This window comes from Coffea arabica, chromosome 9c (assembly GCF_036785885.1).
Source record: "Coffea arabica cultivar ET-39 chromosome 9c, Coffea Arabica ET-39 HiFi, whole genome shotgun sequence".
NCBI classification, from domain to species: domain Eukaryota; kingdom Viridiplantae; phylum Streptophyta; class Magnoliopsida; order Gentianales; family Rubiaceae; genus Coffea; species Coffea arabica.
Genome location: NC_092326.1, coordinates 105725 through 127426, shown reverse-complemented (window position 1 = coordinate 127426; position 21702 = coordinate 105725). Strand labels below are relative to the sequence as shown.

The 21702-nt window shown below is 34.7% G+C and overlaps 2 protein-coding genes across 2 annotated transcripts; both read right to left on the bottom strand.

Annotated features, from left to right (window-relative positions):
- Positions 1-1862: 1862 nt before the first annotated feature.
- LOC113708477 (uncharacterized) lies at positions 1863-6560 on the bottom strand. Its single transcript, XM_027230932.2, has 6 exons — positions 6497-6560; positions 4392-4808; positions 3581-4239; positions 3128-3265; positions 2893-3022; positions 1863-2830 (listed from the first exon to the last, which is right to left on the bottom strand). The coding sequence occupies exons 1-6, from the start codon at positions 6558-6560 to the stop codon at positions 1863-1865; spliced, it is 2376 nt and encodes a 791-aa protein (XP_027086733.2).
- Positions 6561-10433: 3873 nt separating this feature from the next.
- Positions 10434-16605, bottom strand: LOC113708525 (subtilisin-like protease SBT5.6). The gene is made up of 9 exons (XM_027230991.2): positions 16534-16605; positions 16240-16432; positions 14781-14963; positions 13838-13949; positions 12718-13276; positions 12464-12561; positions 12005-12347; positions 11467-11680; positions 10434-11102 (listed from the first exon to the last, which is right to left on the bottom strand). The coding sequence occupies exons 1-9, from the start codon at positions 16603-16605 to the stop codon at positions 10588-10590; spliced, it is 2289 nt and encodes a 762-aa protein (XP_027086792.1). The 3' UTR covers positions 10434-10587.
- Between the last annotated feature and the right edge of the window lie 5097 nt (positions 16606-21702).

The window sequence follows — 21702 nt, the reverse complement described above, 5'->3', positions numbered from 1 at the left end:
ATATGATCACGTGAGAGAGACGTGTTATTTTTAGCCGGAGAAATGAGCAAAAATGAGCATTATGACCAAATTGGATCACAATTTAAATATGAGGGATAATTTTGGATGATTTTATATATTAGGGACTAAAAAGTAGTTTTGATAAATATTAGGGACCAATTTAACAAATTTTCCAATATTAATTAGTCGGTTAAGTTTTCTCTTCGACGCAGAATTGGATAATTTCTGCCGGTGCAAATATCCAGTAAAAAGAACAACACAAATTAAAGTCGGTTTGTGCAAATTTCAAAAGAAAAGGAAATTACCTGCTAAAAATCAAACCAACCGGGAAAGTTTTTTTTAAATGTTTACTTCTTTTTTTTTTCAGTGTAAATGAGTAATTTCGTGAGCGCAAATATGTCCTTTGCATCACAATCCAATTAAAATGTTTTAAAATTTTCATCCAATTTATGTAAATTTTCCTCTCCAATTAAGCATATTTATATTTATATCTCTTTTAATTGCACGTGAGACATGATTTAAAGGTTTTTTGTTCCATTAACGTTTTTTATTAACATAATATTTTCTTTTTTTTTTAATTTGCATTTCAATCTCTACGTAATCAAAATGTATAAGGCGGCAACTATATTCAAATGATTTACATGATCTTATTTGCTTCACCTATAGGTGATTATATGTTATAAAACAAGAATGAAATAAAATTGACACTTATTCTCAAATGAAATTACGGGCTAATTTTTACTTTTTTTTATAATAAAATAGAATAATTTTATTAATCAGGAGATCGAATCTGCAACAAGTGCAGAACAAATAAAAGATGGAGGAGAGTCTCTCCATATACAAGAGTCTGCAAGATTAATAGCATACTTGGCAAAGTTATGAGCTGGAACATTAAACGACCTAGGAATCCATGAAACTTTCCAACACATGAAATCTTGACATAAGACAATGGTATCATCAATCAACAAGCCACATGATGAATCGTCAGATTCCAAACACTCTAGCATTTTGATGACTTTTTGTGAATCTCCTTCCAAAACGATCTTATCGAAACCCAAAGATTGCAGTAGCTGAGTAGCATGTTTGGCCGCATATGATTCAACCACATTTGGTTCCAATATCCCAAGAATTTTCTTGGAGAGGCCAGCAATGAAACTTCCTTTATCATCCCGGATAATGACACCAACCCCTGATGATTTATCCTCCAGAAACACAGCTCCATCAAAGTTCGCCTTAACAAAACCTGCTTTGGGTCGTATCCAATGACCTATCGACAACCTTGATTGGGGAGAGGCAAGTGTATGGCACTTATCTTTGGAGTTTGCTTCATGGAATTGATTTAGGAATGCTATGGATAGGGAGACCAAGCTCAGAGGATCTCTGTAGGATCCATCAAAGGTTGCTCCATTCCGATTATTCCATAAATTCCAAAGAATAACCCCCGCCAATTCCATCTCTTTGCTTGATAGTCGCAAAAGCTGGTTGGGAAGCCAAGACGTAATCTAATCAGCCGATTGCAGTTGAATTTTCTGACTTAAGAAACTAAGCGCCCACGTTTGCACCGCTACAGGACAAGTTAAGAAGGTATGATCCATATCATTAACTGGAGCGAGATATAACGGGCAAGAGGTATCTAAATGGAGCCCTTTAGTATTGAGTTTTGTGCTGGTTGGCAGTATATCTTTACATGCCCTCCATAAGAAAATTTTAATTTTCTCAGGAAGCTTCAAGTGCCAAAGCCGAGCCCAAACACTTTGCTTTAAAGCACTACTACTTGATGGCAAATTCTCCCAATTAGAAGATCGCTGCTTGATCAAGTGATATGCACTCTTCACAGTAAAAGATCCATTCTTTAAAAAGTGTCAGATGAGCTTATCCCTATTGTGAGAGTCTCCAATTGGGATGCTTTGAATTAATTCAGTCTCCTCAGGCCAAAAAATTTCCTGCAATAAGTCAACTCGCCAAGTCTTTCGCTCCCAGTCTATTAGGGAATCAACTGTGGAATTCTCGGGCAATGCAGTAGACCGCGACACGATCTTAAAAGTAAATGGCCGTGGAAGCCACCTATCTGACCAGATTTTGATAGACTGGCCAGAACCAACTCGCCATCTGCTTCCTGCCTCAATATACTTCCTGACCTCACATAGTCCGCGCCAAGACCAGGAAGGCCGCGATCCTTCCTGAGCTTGGAAGAAATCAGTATTGGGAAAGTATTTAGCTTTATATACCCGATGAAGAAGGCTAGATGGTTGTGTAGCAATACGCCATGCTTGCTTAGATAACAATGCGAGATTAAAAGTCTTAAGCTGCCTAAAGCCCATTCCTCCATCTTCCTTTCGGTTGCAAAGTTTATCCCAACTAACCCAGTGAATCGGCCTAGCCTTATTTCCATCACCCCACCAAAAATTGCTCATCATTGATTGGATATCCATTAGCAAAGAATCTGGAAATTTGAAACAAGACATCGAATATGTGGGAATTGCCTGAACAACTGCTTTCAACAACACTTCCTTTCCCCCTTTTGATAACCATTGTTCATTCCATCCTTGAATTCGTTGCCAAATTCTATCCTTGATAGAAGAGAATACCTCACGCTTGGAGCGTCGAATAATGGTGGGAAGACCAAGATATTTTTCATGTGCAACCACTTCTTTAATATTTAGAAACTGAGTGATATCTTGTCGGGTTGAGAAATCTGTGTTACTACTGAAAACCACAGCTGATTTCTCAAGATTTATCTCTTGCCCAGAAGCTTCCTTATATAGTTGCAAGATATCCTGAATATGTCGAGCTTCCTGTAGGGTCGCTTTGCCAAATAACAAAGTATCGTCTGCAAATAATAAATGAGAAGCTTATGGCCACTCTGACCTATTCGTACTCCTGACAATTTACCACAAGCCTCTGCTTCTTGCAATAGACAGGAAAAAGCCTCTGCACATATAAGAAATAAATACGGAGAAATTGGATCGCCTTGTCTAATGCCCCGCTGTGGTCGTAAATAACCAAATTGAACACCATTCAGCTGAAAAGAATAAGAAACAGTAGAGAAACAACTGGAAATAAGATCAACAAACAAAGGATGAAAACCTAAAGCCAACATCATTCCTTTCAGAAAAGGCCACTCAACCCTATCAAATGCTTTGCTCATGTCTAATTTAATAGACATGGATCCCTCCCTGCCTGCCGACTTTGATTTAAGAGAGTGGTTAACTTCGTAAGCAATCAGGATATTATCTGTAATAAGACGACCAGGAAGAAAAGCAGACTGAAAGGGTGAGAGAATTACTGAAAGAACTGTATTTAATCTATTGGCTATAACCTTAGAAGCTAATCTATAAATTACATTACATAGACTAATCGGACGAAACTGAGTGATATTGGATGGGCATTGGCATTTTGGGATAAGCACAATGTAAGTGAAATTCAATTGATTATCAAAATGCCCGTTGTTCAGGAATTCAAGAACACATTTCACTACATCCTGACTAACAATATGCCAAAATTTCTGATAAAATATTGGGGACATGCCATCAGGACCGGGAGATTTAAAAGGATGCATTTGATTTAAAGCTTGTGTTACCTCAGAGGTTGAGTAAGTTCGCAGAAGCGAATCATTAATTCGTCTAGATACCTTGGGGTGCACCCTTTGCAAAACTGCATCAATTATCTCAGGAGATGGCTTTGAACTAGAAAAAATAGATCCAAAATGGTCTAAGATAATGTGCTCCAGATCATCATGGGAGTTACACCACTGCCCCGCATCATTGAAGAGGCCATTTATCTGATTTTGCTTCCTTCGCTTGGATGCCTGTGCATGGAAAAAAGCTGTATTCCGATCCCCCTCCCGATACCAGTGAGTTTTGCTCCTTTGCTTCCACATAGTATTTTCCCGATCCAAAATGGCCTCTAATTGACTTGTTAAAGTCCCAATATGAGAATTAACAGCATCAGAGAGAGTCCCCTGCTGCAGCTTAGCAATCTTTTTCCTTAGGTCGTCTGCTGCAGAACAAACATTACCAAATTTTGATTTGCTCCATTGTAAAAGGCCCATTCGACATTTATCCGTTTTCTTGAACAAATTAACACAAGCATTATCCGCAGATGTACTCTCCGAAGATTGACGAATTACGTTTTCACAATCATCCGCCTTTATCCACATGGCTTCGAACCTAAAACGTCTATGTCTCTTCGCCTCATTTGTAGTCTTTGAAGATTTAAAGAAGTTCTCGAAACTAAAAACTAGAGGCAAATGATCAGAGAATATAGAGTGCACATGCTTGAGTTTTGAATCAGGGAATAAGTTCACAAAATCTTGATTTGCACAAGCGCGATCAGTCTCGCTTTAATTGTCTTTGGATATGTCCGACTATGGCACCATGTATAAGTGAAACCTTCATAGCCCACATCATGCAGATTACTATCCATCAAGGCCTGACGAAAATTCATGATTTGCCAGTTATTTCGTGGACCAGAACCTTCAAATTCGCTTTGGTTGAGGACCTCATTATAATCACCAATACAAAGCCAAGGGAGCCGAGATTGGGAGCTTAGTTGGCAAAGAGAGTCCCAGGAATATTTTCGCTTTGAAGCATCAGGGTGTCCATAGAAGCCAGTTAAACGCCATGTGTAATTTGGCATATGAACATTGGCATCAATAAAATTACTTGCGAATCGGTTCAATGATATGTCAAGATCTTTTTTCCACAGGAGAGCTAACCCACCAGAGGTGCCCTGCGCATCCACACCAATACCAAACCATCCAAATTGTTGCTTCAGTTTCTCCACGAAACTACTAGAGCACTTAGTTTCTATCAAAAAAATAACTGAAAGTCTTTCTCTCCGGATAAGACTCCGGAGTTCATGAACTGTGCTAATTTTTACTAAAAATATCTCAATTTAATTTTGCAAAGTAATCAACACATATTAATTAACCCCATGGTTATTGGGAAACTACCGAGTCTTACTTGATGCAACGTTTTTGTCATTTTAACCCTGCTATAAAGGGTATATTGGTCCCTTTATCTACAAAATGTAAAAAAAAAAAAAAAAAATCCGCTGTAACTTCTTGTCTTCTTGTACTTATGTTCTAAACTTCTTCATATTTACGGACCACTTTTCCATATTAATCACTATTTATTACACTTCTCACAAGTCACAAGTATACATTGTTAACACTTCATCACAATTTAAGACAGAAAGATTAAAGTGTGTGATAAAATAATGGGCACAACTTTTCTCTTTCCTGAGCCCATACAATCTTTTCCTTGTTTTCTAATACTTCAATTTTTGAAAACAAATGTTTTTACCTTTTAGTTAGTTGGACACATCTAATTGTGCCTTAGTCAGCATAATTAATAGGATTAATCTTTTGTATACTAATGCTATATATATTATCATTGTTGAATATATGACAACTAATATTAATTTGAATTTGAAATCCAAATTTTACATATGCATCATGCATCTAACCTTATATATAATTAACAACATATGTGAAATCAATTCTAACTATTAATCGCTTTACTAAAACTAGACCATGTTTTTACTTTTATAAACATATGGTATGCACTGTAAATGTAATTTTCACTGAGCAAATCTCTTATATATTGTTAGTGTAGTATATGTTTTATACTAACGGGTCCAAATGCTTAACATGTAAATACTTATTAAATAGTTTGAGCGCAAATTGCTCACGGTGGAGTCAAGCAATTGAGCTTGTGCAAAGAGCCGGGCTGATTAAATTGATGATTAATTGACTAATTGATGGCGGAAGTGTAACTGCAAATGTTTTTCTCTTTTGAAATTCCACATGTGCAATTGAACTCATGCAAAGAGCGGGATAATTAGATTGAGCAATTATGATATCTTTAAGACAAAAGTAATGCATCAGAGACAAGGAATCTCTTGGAAAGAATCTTTGAAGTGTAACTGCAAAACTTTTCCCCTTCTGCAACATTTGTTGAGCAGATTTTTGAGGTAATTATAATAATGGGGGTTGTTAATAAAAAACATCGTTGGTTCATCAAGTTATGGTTCATACCATATGTCGTTGTTCCTCTTCCTCTTTCTTTCCTTGTCGTTTCCGCTTCAACCATTCAAGAAGGTATGCATATTTTGCTGCCCTCCTCCCTCTTATGTTCCTTGATTAGATTTATTAAAGTTTGTCTTTTGTTATTTAAGTTCTTTGATTCAAAAATCAAATGTTCCTTTTTCGGTATTAGCATTATTACATATGTATGATAAGACATCAATAGGGTTGTATCTTTCTTTTTCTTTTTTTTTTTTTGGAATTTGCGTTTGTTTAATTGTTCCAATCTTGGTGGAAATAGGTTTAACTAATCGTTGGATCCCGATGATCCCACTATTAAGGTTTGCTTTTCATATCCTCATATACTCATGATCTGCTAAATAGTTTGAATTTATATACAATTCTGATCTCTATTTCGTGTCTTACTCCTATCTTTTTTCTTTTTTTTTTTTGGTAGAAGTATCTTACTCCTATCAGTTGCGGGATCATCAAGCCAAATGTCTCCAAATGCTTGAAGGCCATAGTATCTCATCTATGCGTTTTCATTCTAAACTTCTATTAAAGGCTCATTTGACAAGTGAATTTTTTTGGTGTTTGTCTAAAATTTTACTGTAGAAGTTTTTAAAAAAATTTTTGGAGTGTATTATTTTTGAATATTTTGAAGTGTATAGTTTAAAAATTTTGACAAAATTTTTGAAGTTACTGTAGCTAAAGTTTTTAAAAAACTTGTAGCAGACAAACTTGACAAAAAAACTTATCTGCCAAATAAGGCCATAATCATCGATTGAGCTGATGGTACTGTTCGAGGTATGGCGTGCAAATACCTACCGGTAGTCCATACATTCATGTTGACGTGCGCTGTTCTCTAAATAACAAAAATTCCGGTGTATTGCTCTTGCGTTAGCAATGTTGTACTCATTTCCATTTTCAGCCCTTCATTAGGAGTTGAAACTAAAGTGTAAACCCTTTTCCTCGAATGTGAGAACCTAAAATGATACAATGCATATAATTTCGTCTTAAAAAGCATACATATTAAGCATCTGCTTCACTTTCTCAAAATGGTATTGAAAATTTATAATTTGTCAAGAGAAACCTTTAGAATGCCCAACCCGGGGTAGCTTGTGTGGTGTGTTGCTCCTCTTTAGGATATGACCACCAAGGATCGAGTCCCGGGTTAACATGTTTGAGAGGAATGGACCTCTCCTCTCGGACCGTAGGGGATTAGTCGGGCCGAAAGTCTGAATGCCTCTGTGTCGAAAAAATAAACCTTTAGAATTGTTATATTTCTTGTAACTTGGAGCCATGAGGAATAACATCATGATTGTAATTTTTTTTTCTTGCTTACTAATGAGTACTTAGCCCTTTAAAGGTTCTGTTGTTTTTTTAATGCACATGTATAGCTTTTATTGATAGTAGAAATGTAGCTTCACAAGAGAAAAAAGAATCGCAAACACATGAACTAGAGGTTCTATTGTTAGTAATTTTGCATTTGACATATATATATAGTGCTTCTGGCCACAGTTTATGGTTTGCATCTCCTTTTCTTATTTGCTTGTCATCCATTATAGACATATCTTAATTAGCTGTGGTTCTTTGCAGACCAGAGAACATGATCATCAATGGAGTCTGTGTGTAGGTTAGCTGAAAGGATTCGGGCGATATGTTGTTTTCTGATCTTGTGTATTAGGTGCTTAAATCATACTTTTTTAGCATGTAAAAACGTTTACTGTAAAATATTCTAATTTTTCCTGTTTGCTTTGGTGTATCTGAAATTTGATTCACACCATTTGAGAACTCAACTTATTATTATTCACCTTGCGGAAGTGTCTATGTAACTGTTTCAAAAGTTTCATCTCATTGCAAAATAATTTGATGCAAAGGGCTTTTTTTGACTGGAGTGGGAATTTTTTTTTTTTTAATCTAGGAGCGAATGAAAATGTCAATGAAAGGTTTAGTCTCGCATGTCATACCAACCATTCAACAGAAACCATTACCCCATCAATCAAATGGATGGATAAGATTAAAATATGGGATAAAAAAAACTCCCCTCAAGTTTGTCATAATATCACTCAACTCCTCTCAAGTTTTTACAATCTCACTTACCTCTCTTGTTAACTTGACAAGATTAAATATTCTTATCAATGGTCACAATTTGACAACATTATCCTTGCTCTTAATAACTATTTAACCAAAAAGCCGAAACAAAATAAAATTTTAAAAGCAAAAAATGTAAATTAAAAAAAGAAATTGTTAACTAATAATGATCCATATTTTTTTACATTGGAGTCATGGTGGAATTGCAAAGGACGTGAATAAATTAAATCTAATCAAAATCAACCACTTAAGAGGATTTTAGAGAGTAATTAACACCTTAAAAAAATTTCGTGCATAGTTACAATTAAGAAAGTCAAGATATTTTTTGGGAAAATATATTTTAATTCATGGTGTAGTTTAAGTTGTGTTGAAAACTCAAATAATCTCTTCATACATGTGAATTTTTCAAGGTGTAAATTTTGCTTTTGTTCCAATACAATTAAAATAAACAGTTTACATCAAGAAATTTACACCTTATAAGAATTTAACCTTATTTTATTTTGGGTAAAAAATAAAAAAACCCCCTATGATAAATCTAATACACAGAAAAGCCCCCCATGGTTTCAAGATATATAACACGACCCCTTATACTTTAAACTAAATTGTAAAGGTAACGGAATCTGTTAAACTTAATGGAAATGGATGAAATAACCAAAATATCCTGATATAATTAAGCAAAAAACAGCTCAAAAAAATCATTTGTTTTATTTTCTAAATAGAGAGAATTGAGAGTTCAGGGGTTGAATAGGTCTATTTGATAAAAATTAGATATAAATTTTTTTTTTAGATTCCAATAAGTCATTTCCGTTAAGTTTAATAGATTCCGTCACCTTTACAATTTAGTTTAAAGCATGAGGTGTCGTATTGTATATTTTGAAACCATAAGAAGTTTTTCTATGTATTAGACTTACCACAGGGGACTTTTTTGTTTTTTACCCTTTTATTTTTATTGTGGTTATAAATTTCATAAGTAGGATAATATAAGGGCAGTATTCGAACACATTTTTTATCTTTCTTGTATTTTCTCCAAAGGGGTTAAAATGTTACAAAAAATGTCAATCTAAGAGAGATAAGTGAGATTTTAAAAATCTCAAAAGAACTGAGTGATATTATAAGAAATCTCGGGGGAAGTTTTTGAAACTATCCCTTAAAATTTCTGTACTAGGAGTAAACCTCTCTTTATGTGCCATATACACATCCAATTAACGCCCAAATTGCTAACTTGGTGGCAAGTCGGTGAAAACAAATAAAAAACAAAATTTGCCTCTTAAGACATCCACCACATCACCAAATCCCCTAAACCTATGTCCCAAATTCCACAACTGACTCCTAAATCAATTTTACTTGTCTAAATTGCATTGTGCATATTCTCCACATCCTCATTTTGTACAGGGGTGAAAATATGAAATGAAAATCACAGCACACAATCATCATTACCCTTGCAACTTCATCTTCAAAGCACAACTTGAAGGTGCTGCACTTCTTGGTTACGTACTAGTATTGTATCAACCCATTGTCACATCACCTTTTAGGTCCATTGACTGCCACAACAATTCTATTGTTGCATTTTTAAAAGTACAAAAAGCATATATGCACGTCACCGTTTTGGAAGTTTTACTCAATAAAGTAGTCAAGTCGTTATTCAATTGGATTATTTGATGAATGCCATGCAAAAAAAAAAGTCAAAAAATTTTGTCAAAAAAGAGTAAAAAATTTGCCATTAGCTGGCCATTGAAATGTTTCTCTGTCCTTTTTTTTCCCCAATATACATAGCTGGCCATTAGCTGAAGTTTGGGACTTTGGACATTCATTTTGATTTGGCCCTTAGCAGAAAGTAAACAGAACTAGTTCCAGAATAAACTAACCGCAAGCCAGAACAGAAATACGCCAACTTTGTAACAAGTCATGAATTTAGAAATTTGCAAACGTCAAAGCTTAACTGGGGTTATATAAGAAGTGTATGAGGTAAGACTGGAAAAAATAATTAAGCAGTATAAATTGGGTTTTTCAAACGGGTGTCCTTAGAACATTCGTTAACACACCTAACATTCACATAATCTATTATATATATACACGTATTAACAATTATATTATTTTCTCTTGTATTTATATACTTTCCCTATTTAATCTTGTCTTCTTTGTTTTTATTTATCTTCCCTAATTAATTTTATATTTCTAAAAATATAACACATGAAATATATTTTAACGATCGCCTTATGGGTCCGACACTGTTATAAATTTGATCCAAGTACTATTTGTTTACTGTAACAATTTCCACATCATCATTACTCCATAAAAAGTGAGAAAGAAAACTAAAATTCACATTATCACTCCACATGGGAAGTGATACACCACCGGTAATGATAAAACCGGAGTATTATTTTTCAAGACACAAAAAAAAAAAACCGCTGATAGATATATCAAAGTCCCATGGAGCTGGTGACTGCATGAATGGCCAAAGATCACTAAGATGATGATACGGCAATGGGGCTTCTGACTAGGTGGACTCCATCACTCCAAGTAAACGAACCAAATGTGAACACATTTCTCTGTGCTGTGTTTGTTGCTTGAACTGTAATGTTGAAGCTTTTAATTTCTCCAATCTGACTGAAGCGTAGAGTTGATGGAAATATGTTAACTGAGTATCCCAAAGGCTGTTCGATTTTCACTTGATATGTGCTGTTGGCTGCACCGACATTAGTAACACTTCTCCTCACTGTTATGGGTCTGTTTAGGTTTGCAATTGCAAGCGAGGGATAGTTAAGATTGCTTGGTGAAGGCACGACATTTGGGCAGTTGGAAACAAGACGACTCCTAGCGTAGCAAAGGAAGAGAAGATAGTCGTTGTAAGTAGCATTATAAACAAGTCCAGGATCTGCAGCTTTTGATGGCTGAAAGTGGCCAGATCCATAGTGAAAGGGATTTGCTACGTTGCCACGGGCATCAGTTATTGGATTTCCAACGTTGTTCGTTGTTCTAGCTGCAGAAAATGGATGAAGACAAATTGGCAAAACCAAAGAAAAATTAGTAAGATAGTGTTATCGCATACTTATCGTTACGAACATGTCAGGTCATCCAAATTCTCATCAATTTAAGTTTTTTTTTTTTTTTTTTAATGAGTAATATATGATGCTTCATTAATCTTTTTGAATGTATAGGTGTCTAACTTTATGGTTATGGTTGGAAGTTATAATAAAAATTTAAAATTCTCAAGATTAACAAATTAGTTTGAGAAAGGACTGTCAAGGGCGACAAAGGATACTAGAATGAGCGGCATTTATAATACTATTCAAGAGTAAATTTCTGCATATTCACAAGCATCAAAGATAGACAGAGCAATGTACCTGTGGTCATGATAGCAGATCTTATTGCAGCACTACTCCAATCAGGATGTATAGCTTTGATTAGTGCAGCAACAGCAGAAACATGCGGACAAGACATGGAAGTTCCAGATACAATGTTGTACTTAACAATCCTATTGTCGTAAGGGGAGCTTGTTGGGGGTGATGCCTCGCTCCATGCTGCAAGTATGTTTAGCCCTGGAGCAGTAATATCTGGCTGCAAGAAGAAAGTGATGGAGAACTCAAAAAAAAAAAAAAAGTGATCTAACTTAAATGTGAATCTGAATCACATTACACTTATCTTGGATTAGCCGTTACAGTATGATCGATCGAAGAAGATCAAAAGTTAGTAAGATTGCAATTACACATTTGCCTCTCCAGAAACAAGGAAAGTTCTATCATGGGATGGTCCGGTTACATCTATTTAAAATGTGTTTTAGGATTATGGGACAGTGTAATAAGAGTGAGCCATCCGACCATAGATCTACCTTTTTCAAATGAGCAACATGGAGAATTTGAATAGAGCGATGGAAACATGTACCTTAAGAATGTTCGGCTCGATTCCGTTTGGACCTAAGGAGGTGAAGACTGCCATAAATGGTGCTGGCGAAACGTTAACAACAGTTGTACCCGGATTAAGGGTTACTGTCGGATTTCGACTAGTCCTTGTGTAACTGACTGCATTATTTACATCAGCATAAGTGATGGTCAGTCCAGGGTGTAAAAGTGGTTCTACTTGAAATATATCTGTGGGAGGCTTTCCCAATACAGCAGCTACCCCTCCTGCTCTTCTAACTTCTGCCGATTGACTAACACCTCCAAAAAGGCAGATAACAACTTTTCCGCGGACAAGACTTGGAGAAAGTGTACCATTAAAGCAATATCTGGAAGTAATTAGAGAGTAGATCATTAGCAAACGAGCATCATGAACGAGCTTATTAATTTCTTAGAAAATTTGTCATATATATATGTATATATATGGGGGTAAATGAACAGAAACCCTCTAGTGCTGGATGAAGTTGTGCCAGGAACTTCCACATCTCCTGCATATACCAAAGGTTGATTCCTCATTTGACTAAAAGGCGTTATCGTCTGTCCCTGTTCGATGTAAATTTTTGGTTAATCAGAACGATAGAGTTTAAGATCTAAAAAGGTAAGGGTAGTGTGTACAAGTAGCTAGCTACTTCTAATTTCTACCCAGTATTTTTACAAAGGAAAATTCCTAGCACATGCTGTTAGATTTCCTTTGTTTACCTGAATGTTTAAGCCATTTCCAAGTACTATAGTTGATGGAAACATTCGGTCTATGCTACTAGCACCCACTGTGATAAGCCAAGGGGCGATGTTGGTCACCGTTGATGAGCCATTTCTGCCGTTATTACCCGCGCTACATGCCACAACAATGTTATTCTTTGAAGCATGCAACGATCCAATTGCAATGCCATCGCTTGCATATGGGCTGCCTCGGTCACCTCCGATTGAGACGCTAATAACTTGAACACCGTCTTGAATGGCATCATCAAATGCCTTGATTATGCTAGCATCATAGCAAGCGTCTTTCGATGTTTCATTAGGAAGTTTCCAACAAACTTTGTACGCGGCTAGGCGGACAAGTGGAGCACCGCCGGTAACAGTACCGTTTGCAAATCCACCTATAGATGAAATATTAGCCACTCTTCGTCCCCCAACAGTTGATGCTGTATGAGTTCCATGACCATCTTTATCTCTGGCTGATCGGTAGTCCACTTGACTATTTACAGGACCATATAAAGCCTCATACTCCTTTGCGTAGTACCTTGCTCCGATTAATTTCCTAACCAGGAAAGAAAGTAGAAAACTTGATTGCCATCGTATTGATGTTAACAAATTTCAGAATGTATGCGCATGTCCCCTGAGCAGAGAAATGGTAGATTATGTTTTTTAGGTGAAAGGGGAAGATTGAAATTGTCTGCTTAGTCTTATTCTTGGTCCAATCTTTAATAAAGGGTCTAAGTGATTGTGCTGAGTTAGGGATAGAATACCAAATTTAAAAGGGGTCACGAATCAACAAAAACTTGAGGGGTTCATGAAATGACAAGAACCTTTATTAACGTTGCTTTTTTTTTTTGGGGGGGGAGGGGTGGGGGAGGTCGAAAATTGCAAAATATGGTATATTTGAAACAAGGTCGATTATCATTTTTGCTAACAAACTGCAACCTAAAACCTGATGAAACATGCTACTAGCTCAAGTAACAATTTTTTAAGAGCAACACTTCATGACCCCCCTTCAACACTTCATGCATCACAATTCTTAGAATAGATTAATTACTTTTTCTTGATTTATTTACTTGGTTTCTAAATTTTAAAAGCACTCGGACTGACAATGAACTCTTACCTATTACAATTGGAGCTTGTAAACGCCACACCAGCTTCGCATTTCCCTTTCCAGGACGAGGGAATAGGTCCCATACCAGCATCACTGAAACTCTGTGATTCCGGCCATATGCCTAGTTGAAGGGAAAAAAAAAAAAAGAAAGAAAAAAAAGCATTGGACATCGTTTGTCACTTTCATTTTATACGTAGAAAATGTCAAAATTTTCCCAAAATGGATATTCACTTTTCAAATCCCACTATTTGAATTCTATCAGTTGGACTTCTCATATGCATTAAAGCATATGGTAGTAAACTCGCGTGACCAACAAACAATTTATCAGCACCCTATTCTAAACTAGGTTTGCAAATGAATTGAAATGCTTCCGAGCAGCTCGAGTCTGAGCTCGACTCGAGTTCGGTCAACATTGAGCTCGAGTCGAGTTCGAGTTGACCAAGTCGAATTCGAGTTTAAAAATACTAAACTCATTAATTCGCGAACTAACTCGAATTCGATTATATATATAATTTTTTATTTTAATAATAAAATTACATATATATCCGTAATATTTTATTATTTGTTAAGCAAAATTATTGTTTTATTTATTTTTAAAAATAAAATAAGTATTATTTTTTTATTTTTTTAAGCTCGAGCTTTATATTTTGAATTCGTCGAACTCGAGTTCTAGATTCGTAAATCTAGATTGAGACTCGATTCGATTAGGTCAAAATTTGACTCGATTCGACTCGTTTGCACCCCTATTCTGAACTAACCCCTACAACGCAAAAATAATAAAAAAGACCTTCAACAGTCAAAATGGTTTTTTTGTGTGTATGTGCATACATATTTGAAGTGTTTATGGTCAACATAATGTTTAAGGTAATTAAAATAGTGGTCATAGAAATGTGGACGGAGAATATTATAATAATCAACAAAATAGTTCTTGACAAGGGAAATGGGAAATTACCAGAATCAAAGACTCCAACAATAACATCTTTCCCATAGTTTGCTCTCTTCAGTAATGCATCCCCGCTTACACGACTAGGATCACCATTTGCTTCGAGTAAGTATGTAAAATCCCATGATCTTGTTGTTTGAGGCCTTAATTCCCTTGCCTCGCTACGAAAAACTGAAATCACTCCATCCATCTCTGTTGATAGCAACAATAGCTTGCATTAAGTACAAGAGTGCAATGATATATTCGTATGTGTCTGCGTGTGCATGTGTAATTTTCTTTTTCTTTTTTTTTTTGGGAGTTATTATCCTCCTGCATGTGGGAAGATTGAGAAAATAATCGAGAGTACTTATCTTCTATACATGCTGCACATTCCCCAAATTGTAATGAAAAAAGCGCTCTATTTGGTGAGAGTTTGCAATTTTTTACCGTTAAACCAATTGCCAGCCAATTTTATATGAAGAGCAAATTGCATATATACTCGATAAAGTATTCGGGTTATCTTGCTTTAGTCACTGAAATTTTTTATTTACCCAAAATGATCATTTAATCAATTAAATAGTACATTTTTGGCCACTCAACTCATGAAAACATGCATTTTTGCTCACTCAACTAATGAAAAAGTACACTTGTTGGTCACAAAATGTATCTTTTTACTAGTTGCTGAATAACTAATTTGGCTAAATAAAGAGCTGATAACCAAAACAAAGGATTTCAAATAATTTAGTGGCAATTTCCGCCATTTGATCATATATGAATTCGAGCTTTTTTTTTTTTTTTTTTTAAAGTTCCCGATTGTGCAGATAGCAAGTTTAGGTGTACAATTGTTAGCCAAAGGTATGCATCAAATTTAAGATTTTGTAAATTGAGAGAATCCACAAGTTGTCCTTTCTTTTTGGGCACAAAATAGAAGGACCTAGTCATTATTAGGTGTATTCAATGGTGAGTAATCGGGAATTTGGTAATTTAGGTTTTTTCGATGGTTTTCTTTCAAGACCAACGTCTGATTACTATCTAAACTTTAGTTTGGTAATTGGATTTTGGCTAAAAAACTGATAATTCGGTAATATCTAAAATCTCAAAATGCCATTGTAGTAAGGCAAAAAATTTTAATTTTCTCTAAAAAAGTTGTTGCACCAAAGCTAGATCCTATATATATATTTTCCCCTACAAAATTCAATCAATTTAGCTCATACAAGCATTACATGTTTAAAAAAAAAAAAAGAAAGAAAAATAGCATCCGTATTCAAAATTATCCATCATCATTGTTATTCACTAATTTCTACTATAAGTTAACTAATAAGAAATCACAGTAATCAGTAGTATGTAAAATACTAAAGAGCTAGTTAAACTATTAATGTACTAGTCAGTAGTAGTCACTAGTCAGACAAGGAAAATCTCACTTCGAACTGACCAATGCATTGCAGGACTTGTAATCCGTGGCGATTTACCAAGCGTATGCTTGACTAACCTGATAATTTAGAGGCTTCTTCTGGCGTAAGCAATGCGGAGAATCCATTGATTACGTTCTTATAGCTATAAATATGGGAGGCTTTAGCCTCTTCTTGTGAACCCTTTACGGAACGAAGATAGGAGTGATGCTGATCCTCTATTTCTTCAGGATTTCTGTTTCCACTGTGCTCTCCGAGGTACGCTACGTAGACCTGCAAGGGAATAATCAGTACAGTGATTTTTTTTTTTTTTTCTGAACTGACAATGAAAATTAGTAACACACGGATTAGAGAAATGGGGCATATATAGCAACCTTCCGTTCTTCACATAAGACTTTCACATGAAAAACAAGAAGAAAGCATAACGCAACTAAACAACTCTTCATTTTTAGCTTCTTGTGTTCTGAGAGTTAGTTCCTGGCTGTTTAACTTCACTACTGAACACCGCCATTATATAGAGACGAGTATATGACCAATAGGCAGTGCGGTCTTCATTAACTTGTAATACCCGGCATATTTTCCCCCAAAAAGAAAAAGATATATCAAACAAAATAACACGTAATATTTGTTTTTGTTTAGTGCTATCTAGCAGATAAGTAGCTATTTTGTATCGTATTTGAATGATATTTTATATTACTTTTAGTCACTTTTGTAATGTTATAAGAAAAAAAATGGTCTATTTTGGCTAAATTGGTTCTAAATGCTACTTAGTACTTAAATGAGATTTTCGTCCTTTTTACTCGCATGTTTTAATTGTTTTTGTAGGAGTTAGAAATGAACTTTGTCTTGGATAAGAAATATGCTTACAATATGTTGATTGAAACCTTGGGAGTTTATAAATGTAAAACTTGATTAGAATGAGCTTAATGTTATATGTATACCCTACGCACGTCATTCACAGAGTTGACAAGTTTCAAAAATAGTTCGAGTCACATCAGTAAAAAATTGGAGAAACTTGTCGATTAAAAGAGTTAGGCTGAATCTCTCCAAGAATCCCTGGCCGGATTCTGGATGGGATTCAAGACAGAATGTTAGGCTTTGGAACAATAAAATGGCAGCTAAAATACTTCTTTTTAACAATATCAGGGCTATGGACTCGATCACACCATTACTGCTTTTCTGATTGCATAATGCTTCATTTTCTCGCTTTAAGAATTCTTCTTATGGATTGGCCAGTTCATGTCACAAGGAAGAAGGACTGCATTTAAAATTGGGGACAGTATGGGTAACTGCCTTAACAGATTATTTTTTATAACTATATATCAAATATTTTTTGCCAACTCAAACAAGATAAGAAATAGCCGACTAATTTCTATTTTCACGGTTTGGAATATTGGCAATTATTAGAAATTTTTTTCTATCATTTACTGAACACGTTTTCTGATTATCTTTTTATTTTACATGTATCACATTACAACGCATACACTATATTGGATAAATAAAATTTGTTCAAATAGTCTTCATTCCATATGAATTTATTCAATTGAGGATTTAGAAGCGGGAATGAGTAGGAATTTGAAGCCGAAGCACTCAAGCAAGTAGACCTTTCCTTTAGAATTTGAGGTTATTCCTCCAATTGGTTTATTCTAAACAATTCTAATACTTTCTCCGTCCCACTTTGATAGTCCTGTATTCCCTTTTCATCTGTCCCAAATTGTAGTATACTTTCCAATTGAAGAATGTAGTTGTATTTTAATTTTCCTAAAGTACCCTTATTCAATGTAACTAGTTGTTACTATAAACCTACCCCATTTAATGAGAGTTGATTCTTTTTTTACCATCAATTCAAATTCTTATAAAGTTGTACCATATTTAACGTGAGGGTATTTTAGGAAATAGTAATCTAAATTTACTTTTTCAATAAAGTTAACTACTTTTTCTTAAACTGTGTGAAAAAAGAAATAGGACTATCAAAGTGGGACGAAGGGAGTATTAGCTTAAGAAAAAAAAATTTTGGTGTACTCGTTTTTATTCTCAAATGAGTTTTAATCCAAAACTAAAGAGTGCTCGAGTAGGTGGCTATATTCTACCCAACTTCTGCTAATGGAGGAATTAATGGAGCTATTGTTGGTATGGTTAGATATCTCTACATACTCGTAGGCTGGTTTTCCGTGTACTGCGGAGTATTGGAGGACTTAATGCTTGAATACGGACCTCGTTTTAGCCATCTTCTGTAATAGAATAGGGGGATCTTGATGTACAATGTTATACGAACTCCAAGATAAAATACTTTAATTTATTTGCTGCTCAAAGAAAATAAAAGATAAAAAATTGACCCCTATTCAGTTTACTTTTCAACAACATTTAGATTATGCTCCTTTTAATTGATTATATCCATCAAAATATTACTACTATGTTTATATGCTCTCCATCAAAGTGGTAACAATAATGGGAAGAAGTGTTTAGTTATTAAAAAATAAATCATTGATCAACAAAGTTATTTCTCTTCACTTTTAATAATGTGGCCTAACTCAATTAGACCCATTGCCCAATTCAAGCTTAGGCATTTGTACTTCAGTCATTTGTGGTTTAATTACTACATTGGAGCTATAGAAATTGCAAAACTAACAATAAATGTGACCGCAATGCGGGGTATTTGATAAGTACTAAGTAATTGTCAATGTATATTTATTGCACCTTTAAGAAGTTTTTATTAATGTACTAAAACCAAACTAGTATTCTAACCCATGCTAATGCACGGGATCTTTTGTTTCTTATTTTTGTTTCGATTAGTTATTGAACTTTTTTTTGGCCAAAATTATATTCAGGAACGATTACATGGAGAAAACCAAAAGAAAAACCAGAGACTAACGCGTAGGGCTATTACTCCCGTACACGCCGAACCCTGATTAGTTATTGAGCTTGGACAAGCATGAGTAATTTAATGAAAAGAATATAAAACATATTCTTACTTTTTAATTAATATTTTATTTTATAATATTAGTATATTTTGTTTTATCAAGAACATATATTCTATTTCTAGCAATGGTAATAAATTTTTTATGTAACAATTAAAATTTGATGGACCCAAATCGATAAATACACAAAATCCAGGGGAACAATCAAGAAAAAAACGATATTGAGACAAAGGGAAATTTTCTATTAATATAGACAAGACTCTGGCTACGCCATACAAAACACAACGGAGGTTACTACTACTTCTTAAGGCTGAAAGACGGACGCACAGGCTATGCATCAATGTCCCTTGGCGGCTGACTTCTATTACTAACTCTACTGGTCATAAGAGATTCAATCCCATGTGACAACCCTGCCAACCAACAATACTACTACCAATCCACTAATGCCACATGGCAACATAAATAAATAATAAAGGTTTGGTTTGTATTGTATTTCTACGTTGCCTCCCTTAAATCAACCTCCTCTACCTAGACATACCCAACATCTTTTTTAACTTGATAAAAGTCTCCGTTTTCAATGTTTTGGTGAAAATGTCAGTCACTTGCTCTTTAGTTCTGCAATAGTCAACTCCAATCTCCCGGGTTAACATTTCTCAATGATTTTGGCAAATTTTTATGGTACACTTACAGCAGTCAATTACTCTTCGCTCTTCAATCTTTTGAACCTTATCCTACAAATTTTTCTTATGCACTTTTAATAAACTTGTCACAAATTAAGAGTATATTGCTGTAATACACTCGAGCGGGGGCCTCGTTAGTCCATTTTAATGCAGTTAAATGTGAAATGGTCATTTTAAATTTTTTTAACACTTCACTCCGCTTAGTTTGTATTCAACCTAAAGTTATTGAGTAATCTTATATACACTATCACGGTTGGACATACGACATATATGCAAAATTTGAATTTCAAATTCAAATTTGAATTATGTGTCATATATTTAATGATGAAAGTGTATATATTATCAGTGTATAGAATATTAATCTAAACTTATTTGCATCCTACTCTAACTTTTTACATGTTAGAGGCGAGCTAATTTGAAATGAAACTTTCGAGACGCCATCCTTGGAATTGATTGCTATACGGTGGAGATCTTCAAACCCGACTTGTCTACCAGAACAACCTTAGTAAAACAGGAACCAAATCTGAGGCTTTTAGGCTCTAGCAAACTTAATAAAAAGAAATATATTTACCTGTTACAATGTGATGTATTGAACTGATCTCCAGTTTGGCAGATCCCTTTCCATCCTTTTGGAAAGGACCGAACCCTTTATCCTCAAAGCTCTGAGATTCTGGCCAAATCCCTGATGAAGGCAAGATGCTAAATTCAATCAACAAAATTGTAGGTGAGAAAACACCAAAAAACTAAGTTAATTACCATTATATTCATGGAAAATCTTTACACCGATAATACAAAGATTAACCATGCCACGTATATATTTCTAACATTAAATTCGAAACCTTAAACAATCACATCTCTGCAAAATTTAGCTTTCACCAGCAAGTTATCCTTGTCATTATGCAAAGTGTGCTGCATGCTCTTGAACACAGAAACCACTTCGTCCCTTCCTACAAAATTTCACTCCAATTTCATACTTAGTTTTTTCGTCATAGGGAAAAAAAAAAAGAGGGTTAGAATATCAAGATTCAATCCGAAAGCTTACCAGAGAGTTTTTCGGCTTCTTTCCTCGGTAAGCACGGCCGCAATGCCATTGATGCTGTGCTTATAACTATAATAAAGAAGAGAAGACCTTGCATCTTCCTCAGATTCTTTCACAGATAAGAGATAAGATTGATGGTTTTCTTCAATTTCATGCAAAGTTTTTATGATAATCTTTTTTATGCAAAGATAAGATGATATCCTTTTTTTAATGATAATTCCGTTAATAAAACTATTAACAATGGCAATAATCCCGTAATCTTTCTAGCCAAATTACATTTCTACTTGGAGTGACCAAGAAAAATTTTTTGTGACTCAATATCAAAGTATTCATGTCAAATTGGAGTGTCCATTCTCTTTTCTTTTCTTTTCTTTTTTTTTTTGATATACTAAACTTTTAGATGTCTTAAAGGGAAGACAAATATTTGTAAACCTTTGATTTAAACACCCTAAAAGCTATCAAAAAGTATGACATTTTAGTCTTGTTTATTTGTTTGTGCTATGTTATTTGTATACCTTCTTGGAACTTTAAAACATTGTAATCAGCAATGTAAATAGAAATATATATATTTAACTTTTTTACAAAAGCTCCCAAGAACAGCCATTCAAAACCACCCCAGTTTTTTTCAATATACACAAATTAAAGTTAGTTTCCTTTCAACTCACCCTTGTTATAAGGGTATTATTATTGGACGTATGCATAAAAAAATTTGATATTCCAAAGAACATTATCATAGCCACATGTTCTGATTATAACAGTGTAAGGAAGAAAATTGAAAGAAAAATAAAATAAAACAAAATATATTAAAAAAAATATCGAAAGGGTAATAATAAGGATCCTATTCTCGTTTCTAAACTTGCTACCAGTGTTGGATGTCAAAAGACATAGTGCTGATTTCTTTACCCT

Coding starts and splice junctions, on each gene's coding strand:
- LOC113708477 (XM_027230932.2), bottom strand. CDS start 6,560: ATGAGATACTATGGCCTTCAAGCATTTGGAGACATTTGGCTTGATGAT. Junction 3,266..3,580: donor GAACTTACTCAACCTCTGAG/GTAACACAAGCT, acceptor TCACCCTTTCAG/TCTGCTTTTCTTCCTGGTCG. Junction 2,831..2,892: donor GCAAGAAGCAGAGGCTTGTG/GTAAATTGTCAG, acceptor TATTATTTGCAG/ACGATACTTTGTTATTTGGC.
- LOC113708525 (XM_027230991.2), bottom strand. CDS start 16,605: ATGAAGAGTTGTTTAGTTGCGTTATGCTTTCTTCTTGTTTTTCATGTG. Junction 12,562..12,717: donor GAAATGGCTTAAACATTCAG/GTAAACAAAGGA, acceptor TACATCGAACAG/GGACAGACGATAACGCCTTT. Junction 12,348..12,463: donor ACTTCATCCAGCACTAGAGG/GTTTCTGTTCAT, acceptor AATTACTTCCAG/ATATTGCTTTAATGGTACAC.